Source organism: Pseudopipra pipra, unplaced genomic scaffold (assembly GCF_036250125.1).
Source record: "Pseudopipra pipra isolate bDixPip1 unplaced genomic scaffold, bDixPip1.hap1 HAP1_SCAFFOLD_307, whole genome shotgun sequence".
Lineage (NCBI taxonomy): Eukaryota > Metazoa > Chordata > Aves > Passeriformes > Pipridae > Pseudopipra > Pseudopipra pipra.
This window is the reverse complement of record NW_026990786.1, coordinates 24,348-38,258: the sequence shown is the minus strand read 5'-3', so window position 1 is coordinate 38,258 and position 13,911 is coordinate 24,348. Positions and strand designations below refer to the sequence as shown.

The 13,911-nt window shown below is 34.9% G+C and overlaps 1 protein-coding gene across 3 annotated transcripts in view; it reads right to left on the bottom strand.

Annotated features, from left to right (window-relative positions):
* Positions 1-8,561: 8,561 nt before the first annotated feature.
* Positions 8,562-13,911, bottom strand: part of LOC135408306 (glutathione S-transferase C-terminal domain-containing protein-like) — a 12,621-nt gene continuing 7,271 nt past the window's right edge. For all 3 annotated transcript variants that reach the window (XM_064643530.1, XM_064643532.1, XM_064643531.1), the window contains 3 exons: positions 13,024-13,485; positions 9,505-9,759; positions 8,562-8,723 (listed from right to left, as the gene is read on the bottom strand). In XM_064643530.1, coding sequence (XP_064499600.1) covers positions 8,577-8,723; positions 9,505-9,759; positions 13,024-13,485 — 864 coding nt within the window. In that variant the 3' untranslated portion in view covers positions 8,562-8,576. The remainder of the gene's footprint in view (positions 8,724-9,504; positions 9,760-13,023; positions 13,486-13,911) is intronic.

Sequence of the window (13,911 nt, the reverse complement as noted above, 5' to 3'; positions counted from 1 at the left end):
AAGAAATGTGCCATCACTGTCTTCCCTATGAAGTGACACTTTGTACCACAGCATCACTCCTGAGTGCGCCTTATTGACTATTAAAGGAGATAAATTTCTATATAATTCCTCTTCCCTCGAAATACCCTGATTTTGAGCCAGGTTCAACAGAAAATGTCATTTTGAATCACATTAATCATCTGTCCTGGATTTTTGCCGGACATTGTTCCGAACCATAATTGTTAGAATGGATCATCATTCCTTCATTCCTCTGTAGTAATATTCCAATGACCTGCACCTCTACACTACGGAGTACTAAGCACAAACTTAATCTCTAAACCTCTGGCTTAAGAGGTAAATAATACAACTTTGGGGCTCTGCTATCCCATGAACAAGGAATATAGAAATTCAAAAGAGAGAAAGAAACTAGTAAACTCCACTACAATGATATCAGGAGGAAAAGAAAGATTAAATAGTTCAAATGAAACAAAGACCAGAGTTACATAGCAGGCTATTTAACATTCATTAAAGATTTCTGATTAAGATATGGAAAATTAATTTAACCATTCTGTTAAAAAATATCTCTAGGCATCTATGAGTTAGTGGTTTTGGGTCTTATGTTTTTCCATGTGTTTGAGAATTTTAGAGACAAAAGAAGGAAAAAATCCCTCATAGTCTAACGAATAAAACTCCTTTTTCTCTCTAGGGCAGATCACACTCAAACTCTATCTAGATACACTCAGTTTAGGCCAACGACTGTCAAGTGCAGACACTTCATAAAAGTTCACTCTGGATTAATCAAGAACATGCTTCAATTTAACCATCAAAACTAAGACTACTGTGAATTTACAAAAACTAATCATTAAGAATTGCCTTCAGTACCGAAATCATAAATCTGTAAAACATTTCAACTGGCAAGTTGCAGCATTTAATTTTAATCTTTATGTACGTTCAGAAAACAAACACAAACCACAACAGGACTAAAAAAAGCATACATTGAACTTTATATACTGTATTTTACAAAACAAATCTCTCAGAAATCTAATAAACTCATAATTAACAAGGACTTGTGAACTGTAAAATCATACCTCTAGGAATTAGACTTCATCAAACCCTGAACTCCTGTTGTAGGGGATATTCAATATGAAGTATTAAGGCTTCAGAAATTCTCTGAGGGCTTACACTTATTCCATAAAGCAAGGCACTAAAAACAAATGTGACATTTTTCAGTATGATTATCAGTCGTATGAAAGTCCATCAATTGCCCTCACCACAACAATATTTTACAGAATAGGCCAAACACCAAGGAGAATGTGTCCTAACTGAATCAAAATGCAGCTGTTAGAACTTGGTATTATTCTAGTATCATTTTCAATAACACTAGCAACTGTTGTTTTTCCTTTGCAGATTTTGAATATTTCAGAGGCTGTAAGCATGTCATTTAGATCAAACTATCACAAAAAAATGCAACAGACTTCAAGCAAACATAAATGTACTGAACTCGTATCCCTCATAATGCATATGCACTGATTTCATGAGGCATAGAAACCATCTATGTTTTCAAAGAAAAGTATTCATTTTAGTAAAACATTGTGCCTAAAAATCATTATTTATACTAATTTAACTTAGTCATATAATAGCTTTGCCTTCTATCTCCAAATAGGTATCTTAAAAATATAAAATAATTCATTCCCTTCCCTTGTTGTGCTTGGTAACTAAGACAATCACAAACGAAAAATGGAGGAAGAGCACAAAGTAGGAGAAATAGTGTACCTTGTCATGGATGAGTTATCTGGTTTGGTGGCATGTCTAAGTTATTACTTCCAGCTACACATAAAGAATTTTTTGTCCAAAAATTAGTAATTGCATTCAACCTTCCATCAAAATTGTCCTCAGGCCAACTGTGCAATGTTATATCCCTGAACAGTCAAAAGATCCAAAGAAGTCACATATGAAATCTGAAGTTTTTCAAGAATCCTCAACGAGCCATGTAAAAGAAGAATGAAATCAAAGTAATAAACTTCCATTTTCTTATATTTATCACCTCAAACACCCATGTTATCTATATTGAAAAATAAGCATTTTCCTTTCTCTTTGTTACTGAAAATGATTTACATCTCAAGTGTTTATCAAGAATATGAGGCAATCTGACTCTATTGCCATCACAAGTTTTTCCAGATCTTGAACTGCAAAATATAATACACACATAAATGTGGTTTAAACTTATTTAAATGAGTGCAGCAAAACTGTAACTTTAAGGAGATAATGAGAAGCAGCTTCAGTTGAGTTTCCCTTGGATTGTTACCCATGTGGCTTGCAGGTAAAGAGCTGTCTGATATGGAAAAATCAGTTGAAGAAGAAGGATGAGTTCCTGCTTCAGGATGCCTGAGATACTGAAATAGGCTAAAAAAACTCTTAAAAAAAAAATCTTCAAAGTCTTTTAAAAAGTTCTGACAGGCTTGAAAGGGAAATAGAGAACTTTAAAGTGTTTCTTTTAACTCTTTTTGTTTTACAGAATAAATGACTGTCTGGATCTAATTTTAAAAAATACAGTTGCTTTTAACATTTAAAGTAAAACACATAATTTGCATCTCCTGATTAGCAAAAATGTTAATAAAATATCAGATTCCCTAAAGCAGCTTTGATTTTTAAGCACCATGTATTCTCAACTCAGAAAGCATCTCTCAAGTCTAAATATTCAAAAGATAAAAAGCAGTGACCTAAGATAGATGACCTGTCCTCACAATGACCTATCCTCACAAAACAATCCTAGAAACAACCTGAATATATTGAATCAATTTTGACAACAATTTCTTATCATATAACCACATCTAATACAGCATTTATTCCACAGTTATTATGTCAGTTCTAGAGCAATTACAAACAACTTTAACATGGACATCAAGTCACAAACTTTTAAATTGGTTAGAAGATAATTACATCATTAAGTGCTGTTCCTTTAATTAAAACTAATTTTGTTTATGATGAGGGTTAGAAAATTTTCAAAATTTTCTTCTTTCCCTGTTGAGAGGCCACACTATATTAAAGTATCCTTTACTTAATACCAGTTCTGGAAGCTGAAGCTAACACTGATCCTTCAGGGTTGTTGTCTGGTAGACCACTAAGACTGTTTAATCCAGTTAATTCCACAGAACTGTAACACTGTTCTGTGTTATTGTTCCAGTCTGTGTTATTCAAAGGTACTTCAGTTTTGAAGATGTTTCTAAACTCTAATTCATAAGTTATGCACACTAGAAGAACAAATTCTCAGCTGACATAAATTATTTAGAAAAAGAAGACAACAGAAAGGCAACTTTTTCAATATTATATATCTCTATTTCCTGAATGCTGCTTCCTTTCACCTCCCTCTCCAAAGAGAAAAAAAATCAACAACAACTCATATTTACAGTATAGTATTAATTATTCTGTGGCTTATAAATCAAGGTAACAAGTCTCTTCACAACAATGATTTAAGGGACAGCCTTTTCACTGAAAGTAGATGTTGGGCTTTCCAAATTTTGTCTCATTTTAAAAGCTAAGCATTCTAAAAACCTAGCAACTTTCTCAAAAGTCTGGAGACTGGAATGCAAATAAGGGGCATGCATCAGTCAGGGTATCATTTTATTCAGGCCAACCTTTCTGTGACAGCTTTATATAGCAATTTAATTTGGCCATCAACTTGCTACTGATCACAAAGCAAGGATAAATCAAACAAACTTGATCAGAGTCATTCTGTCTTCAGCTAGGCAAGGATGCATTGCCTTGCAATGGATTAACACCCGTTCCTATGTGCTGGACACAGAACATGTAAGGCCTTTCCGTCTTCCATATGGGCTTTTTAAAATTTGCACACAGAAAATTTCACCTCCACAAGTCAAAACACTTGTCCCAGTCAATTCAATACTAGGAATCCATTTCTTACTAAAAATACTGAAGCATGTTATATACTTGACATGATTCACCGGGAACTGTATTTATATACAAACCATTGAATTTGTTTAAAACCATAAAGTTAAAGGGCAACATATGTTCCATTGACTGGTAAGAGCAAGCTGCATTAGTAAAATGCAATCACTTACTTTGATCTAACTTTATTTATCTGCCTACAGTTTTTTTAAACAGACTTCCTTCACCTCTAAGTCTTCACATATTTTGTAACTGACCCCTCTATCTCCTACTGTGCAAGCACAGTGGTCTTTCCAGTTTCACCTGACAGTAAGTCATAGTTCAGCTAAGGAGATCTTTTTCTGACTTACTATAATGCCTTCATTCAAGAAAAAATATTTTCATGAGGAAGAGAGCATCATCTACAAGCTCACAGAATGTAGTTTCCTACTTGCTACATTCATTCTGTGAGCAGTTTCTTTGGAAAGAATAGCATAAATTTGTTCACAACTAACCACTACCTTCATAAGTAAATAGCACCACATACATACTGTCAGTCTAGATGGTTAATTTCAGAACAAGATACCACAAATGAAGAACATAAAGTACTTTCTGCTCAACAAGTACTTCAACTCGTGAGAAAAGAAGTAAGGGTTTGTGAAACTGAGGGTCAGTTATTTCTCATTCTTGAATTTCACACCAATAAATAAAAAGCTGTTTTAGAGAAAAAAATAGATTCCTGTGGAAAAAAAAAAATCTTTCTTTTTTGTTTCACAATGAACACAATGTTTGATGAAAAAACATGACAGTACCAAAGACTCCATATATCATCAGAATAATAAAGCAGTGACAAGGGTTATCACTGTCCAACCCCACATTGACACACTTTCCCACTCCCTTTAATGTGCTTTGGGTGAGCCTAAAGGAAGCACCCCCAATCATAACCAGTCAAACTGATCTTAATATCCACAAAGTCTTTGCAGCTGGTAGGAAATTAACCTGAAGACAATGAATGATTTCATACACTTAGGACCAGGAACACAAGCGAAGACTGCACAATTGACTGAAGTTCCAAAAAGGATTATAAACCCTCTTTCTACTGCTGCCTAATATGAACAGTGAAACCACAGAAAAGATGTTGCATTTCTTTATTGCTCGCAAATCTAATTAAATATAATCCTCTCTTTCCCAGACCTCACATTTAATCAGCAGTAGCACACTATTTCCATTCATTTTTATTTCAACAAGCACCTCTTCCCAAAATTTCAGCCACTGCCTTGCCAGGGAAAAAGGTGAAAACACTTTCTATAATGACATACATCGTGCAATTATTTCCTTGTACTGATGTATCTCATTTTCCTTCTGTCTCATTTTCTTTGTCTCTCTTTCCCTTTTTTCCTGTGACTACCTATATTTACATATTCTGACCTGCCACCCTCTTTTTATTGTTTGTACATATTGACAACAACATGTACCTTTACTTCTATGGAAAACTCAACACAACCAAGAACTGAGTTTGGTTAGAACTTTTGGATTGTGTCTACCGCCAACTGAAGTATTTATTGCAAGTATTTATTAAGTATTTCAATAAATATATTAATGGCATACAAGCATTTGCCTCTAACATAACTTAGAAATTCTTTTGAGATTTTACACAAATTATTTTTTCAATATCAAGATATATATTTAGCCAGACAGACTCAATTTGTGTGCTTGGGGATAAGTCTTTACACACTACATGATCTGGAAGAAACAACAAAGTGCTGAGGTATTTTGGCTTCTGTATTTAATAAACAATAACAACATATTTCTGACCCAAACATAGATTTGGAAAAATAAAGTACTGGCCAAGTTTTTATACAGTCAACTAGAAGAGAAAACAGCATTTACAATACATTTTTAAATAAATGAAATATTTTGTGTTAGATTCCTTTAAAATGGGAAAGTTTGTAAGAACAACTCAACAACTACAATATCCTAGAACATCAACAGTTACAGAAGGCATGAAGATACTATACGATGGGATATATTCTTTCAAATACAGTCCAGATGCTCACAGAGGCTTACAGATTCACGTCTCAATATACATAACATTTTGGAAGTACAGCCATACATTTTGGAAGTAACAGCAGAAATTTAAAAAGTTGGAGGATATCTAAAACGTAAACATGACTCCATTTTGGTCAATCACATACCTTTTATAAATTGCATCAGGACTAGAACTAACAGAGGTTTGTACATGGAAACGGTTCAAAGCTGCACCAAGGAAGGTATAGACTGGACATTAGGAAGCATTTCATTACTGAGAGGGTGGTCAAAGAAAGAAAGAGGCTTCCTAGAGAGGTGGTGATGCCTCAGGCCTGCCAGTTTAAGAGGCATTTGGGCAATGCCTTAACAACAACCTAATTTAACTTGGTCAGCCTTGAAGTGGTATGGCAGTTAGCCCTGACAATCATTACAGGTCCCTTCAAACTGAAATAGTCTATTCTATTCTATCTCATTCTGCTTCAGAAACATGACTAAGCAAATGAAATGCAAGTCATGATGTGAAAATCTTTAGTTTTGCAACAGTAAATAATCCTCATCAAAAAAACTGAACCATCTTAAATGTATAATCTAAATAATACGTTAAAACTGCAATCATCTGTAATTCTTTTCTGTAGTAAATAGCTGTGACAGCAAGGTGGTCTAATTAGACTTACAAACAGACTAAATCATTCAATCCCAGAACTTCTACATACATATAACACAAATTGTGAGCAAAGAAAGTATACCACGCATGCTATTAAATTAAGATTTGCTGGCAAATTAAATTTACTGTGGATAAAAAAAAACAAAGGGAGTTTTAACTGAAACATTCTCTACTTTTTCTATCAACATTAGTAAGGGGAAATTTATTTACCAGTTATAGGTGTAATCTGTTTGAAAGCTTGAATTGCATTTCTCAGATCCAGTTTAAAACCCTGAGAGAACCAGTGACTATTTTCTGAGCATGCCAGGTAGGATTTAGCAGTAAAATATTGAGAATTCAATTGATATAACAATGATTAGGCTGCAGTAGGAAAAGAATCATGAACAGTAGCACGTAGAACAGCAAAGGCAAGCATGCAGATGCATCCAACTGAAAAGCAAAATCAATTTTCACATCAGGAAATGTCTTTTTGTCCTGTGTGACTCTTGCTCCTGGACTAAACGGACAACCATCTGGAGTTTCCCTAAATCAGAAAATGGCATCAGCATTACTGTGATCTTGAGTGAAGGAAGCTGAAATCTCTCTCTCAGCACCTTGTTAAACTAGCAAAACTTCCCAGAAATTGTACTGAAAATCAATTTCACAGATCAATGTCATTAGTAACCATTTCAGGAAACATGAAGAAAAGAGACAGCAAGCAGGAAACACAGACAGGAAACAGCAGGAGCTGATTTTTCTCCACAGCCTAACCAAGTCCAAGAGCCTCCTTACAACAAAAAATTTCCAAATATATATTCATTATATGAATATATATGTTTCTATATGTTATGCATCTTTTTCACAATTTTCTTTCAAACAGAAACAGAAGAGATCTTGACAAAAGCATGAACTAAAACTTTAGCCCAAACCCTGAACATTGGAAAGGAGCAAAAATGTTCATTCACTTCTGACAAAATGCTGGAACTTGTCATAGAAATTCAAGACAAATAATCCTCCCAAGCATTTCAGCAGACTGCAAAGGCTATTTTAACACAAGAAACAAATCCAAAACATCCGCATAAGTCTGAAGAAGCATGATGTAATATAGACAGAAGCAAATCTAAGTTTGGTTTTGCTCTGGGTTTTTTTTTCTTCCATGCTAAAGGAAAGACTCTATAACTAAAGCAGGGTGTGCCACATCCCAGTAAACATTTCTCTCAGGACAAAACCAGAGGAAAACAGTGTTAGAAGGATGGACACTTTCTATAAAATATAAATCTACTAATGGTACACATGTGAGTTTTGTCACAGCTTTGTGAACTACACACAGATCCAAACCAGAGGAAATCAACTTGAAATTTTACCTTATTTTTACAGCTTTTATATCACAGACAAGAATACATGATTGTATTCAGTTAGGTAATTTTGAATTATTTTTTGTAAATGTACAGCTCTTCACTAACTTCTTACTGCCTGGTATCATGCATAAGACATTTTAGAGGACACACTACAGCATGGTGGAAGAGGTATTCAATATTCACAACGCTGATGAAAACAATAAATGTTGTGGGGGTTTTTTTCTGTAGAACCACAGCCCTTGGGCAACAGAACTGCCCTGCAATCCAGCAAAGCAAACTGTCCCTACAGGGCAGGGAAAAGTGCCACTCAGTATGTAGCTACCAAACTTTGCTAATTACTATTATTTTCATCACAATAAAATCATCATCTGCTGCTTTGGGAGACACGGTCCATGTACAACTTTTGTGCCAATGACATTAATATCATGTAGTTTACTATTCTAGGTATAAAGAAAAGTCTAGGAAAGTAGGAAACAGTGGGGAAAAATATGGTTCAGAATTCAAGGTCAATTTTTTATTCCCAGTTTGGTCATCAGCTGTTGATGACCTGTGAGGGAAGTCATGTCACCATGTGTCAGAAACAGACTGAATTTTAGAACAGATTTAAAATTGCTTACCCGTTCCACAGAGCTCTGAAACACATTGAAAATTGACATATTTTCCTAGGAAACAGTTAAATGGCTTCACCAGAAGAAGGCACTGTTAAATATGCACACATGTACATAAAACCTCTTACCTTCCCCAGGACTGACTGCAGACGGTAAACTGGTCCAGTCTAGGGTCCAGTTGGGGCATGGATGGGGAAAAAACTTTGCTTCAATTCCATTTTCCTACATGAAAGTAAGAAAAAAATAAGTTAAGACCCTGATCCTTTATCACTAAAGTTGGTATCAAAATTCTCACTGAATTTAATGGCATCAGATCAACAACACCACCTTCAACCTAACTGAAACTAAACAGGCAGATGACTCTACATTATATGAGATTCAAATAACTCTACATTATATGGGAGTCAAATTATATGAGATTCAAATTATGTATTTCTCTCATTTGCACAAGAAAGTCCTGTTAATTTTTTAGGAAATGCTGTCAACCTCTACGCAAAAAATACTGAGAGTTACGGAACATGATGGACAGTTTTCTTTAACAAAACTCATTACAGAGTTCCCAGATGTTCAAAGTTCTAACAAATAGCAAAAAAAAAACAACAGTAAGAGTTGAATAATGAAGCCAAACATAAAAGCAACAGGGTTTTTTGTCATCCTTTACAGAAATATCTTTAAAAGATGAATACAATATGAAAATGCAAACAAAAAGTTACTTTGATTATTCTGAATTATTGACAGGGTTTTCAGCAGTCCTATCTTTCCTCAATTCCTGAGTTGATCAAATATCAAAAGAGAAAGAAAAAGTAAAATCAATTCTAAGTCAATGCATATCAGACATAAGAAAAGCAAGACATATTAACTGTCAGAGACAGTTAATATGTCAGACAAGTTCTGACAGACAAGGCTGTCAGAATTAGCTTCTACAATTCCAATAAACTTTTACTTACTAAAAATCAAGCAGAATATTGCTACTAATGGTAACTCATTAAAAAGCTTAAATTACCATTAACTTAGTCATAGTTGGCCTTGGACCACCTATAAAATGACTGTCTTCGTTCTCCTCTTCTAACTCATCAGGAACTGAAGAGAAGTCCTGTGCCTGTTCCTCTGGAGCAGACATCAACTCTGGAAGCTGGAGAAGCTCCATATTGCATTTGCCAGCAGCTTTCCTTACTCCAGGTACTTCTTGAACTCTTCGATACCAAGTGGATATCAGTGGTAAATTTACCAGGTTTCTGCCTTGTTTCTTGCTGGAAACCTAAAAAAATAAAATGGGAGGGTTTCTTCCTACAAGCCACTAGAAGGCATGAACTACAGAAGTGAGCTCAGCTCCATGCCAGGCATGTGTATTCATAGCATGATGGTAATAAAACTGCAGGTAGAATTGCCAGTTGGCCATTTAGACTTTATCTGCAATCCCTGTTTGCTTAATAGGATGAAAAGATTTACATGACCAATGTTATTCATAATTTCAATCAGTAACAAAAAAGCTCAATTTAAATAATGTTCTTAACTGCATGCCGTTTCCTAACATAGGAATGATTCATTTTGGTTGGTAGTCAGAGAAAAAAACCCAGTGCAGTGATTTGCCATGAATGCTGAACTCTGAGCAAGACCATCTGAATGTTGTTCTTTCCCACAAGTAGCCTGAAGTTCTTAAAAGCTCATCCACCAACACCTATTTTGCTGGGAACTGCAAGCCTGAAATACCTTACACTATGTGGCAACAGCAAAACAGAAACAGGGATACATTATCCTCCTTCTTTACTGAAGTCTTTTCACTACATCTGCAACTTTTTCTAGTAGTAGTGAATCAAATTTATTTCTTTTTGTAAAAGTCATATATTTATTCAGACTTTTTTACAATCTTAATTACATATTTTAGACAATAATGGTAACCAGTATGTTTCTTTTGTGAATTAAGTGTATTATGAGTTGATGTGGCCTTTAATAGAAATTAGAATTTTAAGTGTAAAAAATAAAATAAAAAATTTCTTTAGTAAGAATATGTTGCACAGATTAAAAAAATTACACCACATCACAATTTACATGAAGTCCAGTTACTTTTAAAAAGGATGCATTTGATGAAATTAAATCACTTTCTTTAGACTCCCAAATTTTTTCAAAAAAATGAAGATCATCCTCTTAACAGCAGAGGTTGTGAAGTCTCCATCCTTCGAAACACACTCAAAATATGACTTGACATGATCCTGGGCAACTGGCTCTAGCTGACCCTTCTTTAAGCAGGAGGCTTAGACAAGATGAGCTCCAGAGGTGCCCTCCAACCTCAATTATTCCAACCTGAACTACTTTGTGATGGTGTGCCTGCTTTAAACATAAAATTAAAAACCATGATTACAGGAAAAGGCAGAAAAGGCCATGCAAAAGCAGCATTCCTCCACATATCTGTCCACAGTATGGAAGTAGAAATTGGTAAAGAACACTTGAAATGACGTGAAAGTTCAAGCAGCTCTCTTGCATGCTGTGTTTATAACATGCTTAGGATAATCAAAAGTAATTAGCAATAGCTAAAGGAGCAAAGGAAGGATGAACTGTGTGATTTTAGCATCTAATTTAATACACTAATAGTAACACAGGCAAAGATACAATAATTCAGTTAAGAAAGAAGTCTTTTGGAAAGCAATTCTAAGAGGCACTGTTACACTTGTTATCAAGTGTTCTAAATTGTATTTTAAAAACTGAAGAGTGGTTTCTGCCAGATGAAGAACTGAGCTTCTCTTACACTTTTATTAATTTTCAGCAGTTACAACTAACAGAAAGTGTACCAAAGCTAACCTCAGGAAGATAACTGAATTGGAACGAGGTAATGAAAAACAACTCTTCAGCTTCATTATCTTACTTTTGGTAATTATAATTACAATCAGCTAGTCAGGTCCGCTCACAGTTATGGTGTGTTACTTTCCAGACACATACTCACTGAAGACTTCATTATTATTCACACCCTTAAATCAGTGGAAATGCAACTATAGTGATTTTTTTAAACACAATCCAGGAAGTCCAGTTATACAAGTGAGAAATAATACTTTAATAGGGAATTAAACTCTGGCACTTCCATCAAGAGCAATTTCAACTCACTGCTTGCAAGAAGCTTTCAGATGCACGTTACTCAATTTCAATGATAACTGTAGGAATCAAGGTATAATTTCTTAGAAAATGATCACTTATCAGAGAAGAGAAATAAAGTAACATTACCTGAGAGCTCTTGTAATTCAGATAAAAATGAAACTGAAAGCCAGGTTTTTAGGGCAATCCTTGGCATGATCTACACAAGTGTATTATAAAATATATAGTTCATAAGCTGCTGACCAGGGCTTAAGGGTCACACATACAAGGTAAATAAATACATCATTCTCAGCTGCTCACAGTACATCTACAGAACAATCTCAATTGCATTGCTGAAATCAATTAAGCATCTGATCCAAGAATCTTCTCATGCCCAGCATCAGTAAATCAAAAAATTACTATAAAAAGTTATGGTCTTCTTATTTAAAAAGGTCTTGGAAAAACAAAGATTGAAATACTTCAAAGATTTTTAAATAGTAGGAAAGCATTTTGTCTTAATACTTTTGTTTAGTATCATGAATGCAGAAGTTGCCGTTCATCTTCAATTACGTGATTCACAAAACAAACAAAGCAGATGTGAATTAAGAACCATTTCTGTAAAATAATTCATCATCCTAATTCAGAGGCAGCCATATTAACCTACTTCTGCACTCCAGTATCGCTATCATCAACACACTGAGGATTATGATATTGGCTAAAAAAGTTATAAAGCGGATATTTATCACATTATTAATGTTTGATAGTCCCTATCTTGATTTTAGAGATTGTTTCTCTCAATCTGACTAGCAGCATCTTCTCCAGGAATTCCCTTTGTTTTCGAACACCATAAGGCAAATTTGGCAAAGCAACTTGCAAAATCAAAATGTCAATACTAACCTCACTCAAAGCTCTTCCTGGCAAGAGACACCAGCTTAGCTATAAATCTCATAGCATAACTGCAGGAATGCTGGTAGCAGGCAAATTCACTGTATCATTTCATTGTAATGGGAAATAAAGACATAGCTGTCATTTCCTTAAATCATTCCTGTGTGTATATCCTTACAAAACTAAGTACACAGATTGTGCTGAGCAAGACTCTTGCACAGTCTTGCCTCAGAAGTTTTTCCCACTCCAGAATTGGTTTTGAAGTTGAGCTCAAGTCACTTGTACCAGTATTCTAAAATTGCTATTTTCTGGGCAACTTGGTACCAAAATATTTCAGTATAATATTTTAACACCTAATGGTGTTTACTAAGTATTTATATGCTACGTATTTAAAAGTAAACTCACCAATCTCTGGTTTTTGTGTTTGTACAAAAGCAAAGACATATCCTCTGTTTTGGGTTAAGGTCACACTGTAAAAGCCATAATAGGTTTTAAATAACATATTTTACAACTTTCAAATTCTTAAAAAACATACATACGCACTAGTTAATATTTGCAGAATTTGTCATCTTACCAAGAACTGATGGATGCATGGCAATAGCACTATATCTGCCACAGTAAAATAAAGCCCTTCTGCAAAGATGTGGTCCAACAGCGGAAGGTCAGAAGTTTTTGTTCTCCTGATGTGGGAGGCCTCTCTGTTGACTGCATCTGATGCTTCCTGGACAAGCAGCTTGGAGAAAGCTAAACTCAGTTCCAAACTTGGGGGTGGATGCTCATGCACTTCCCCTGCTTTTAATTCCCTTTCTGCTTCTTCACCAAGTATGGGCACTGCAGCCTTGGCACCTGCCTTCTGCTGTTGAAGTTTTTGCCTACGAATTTTGTCATCATTATGTACTCGGACAGGTTCTCCAAGCTTCCTTTCAAACTGTAAAATGTCAGGAGGAATGGCCTGACAGTGCTCAGGAGATGCCGTCAAAAACCTTTCCACAGCCAGAGGAATGCTGATCTCACAAAGTCTGGTCCACTGGCTAACCTGTCAAATAAATTTATGTAATTAATGTCTCCACAGAAAGAGAAACAAAATCCAGGATACATTTTCATTCACTTTAAGGAAAGAAATGCCAGATTTCTTTGTTAATCTTAGAAACTCAGATATTCTCTATTACTTTTGTTACAGCAGAATTAGGAAGCTAAACCTTATATATAACAGAATGAACAGTTATCCAGTATAGCATATTTTTATTCCTTATTATTGACGTAATATTAGGGTGGCTGCATAACTCATGACAAGCAAAGCTGTGACCAATTTCTACATGTCATCTCTACAAATGGTGGTAATAAGATCCAATTACACCAAACAGATTTTGAGCACATTTATTTTCAGAAATGCATTATATTATTAGTGGGTTTTTAACATGCAACATCAAAAAAAACTTTTGCCTAACTGAACAGCACTTCA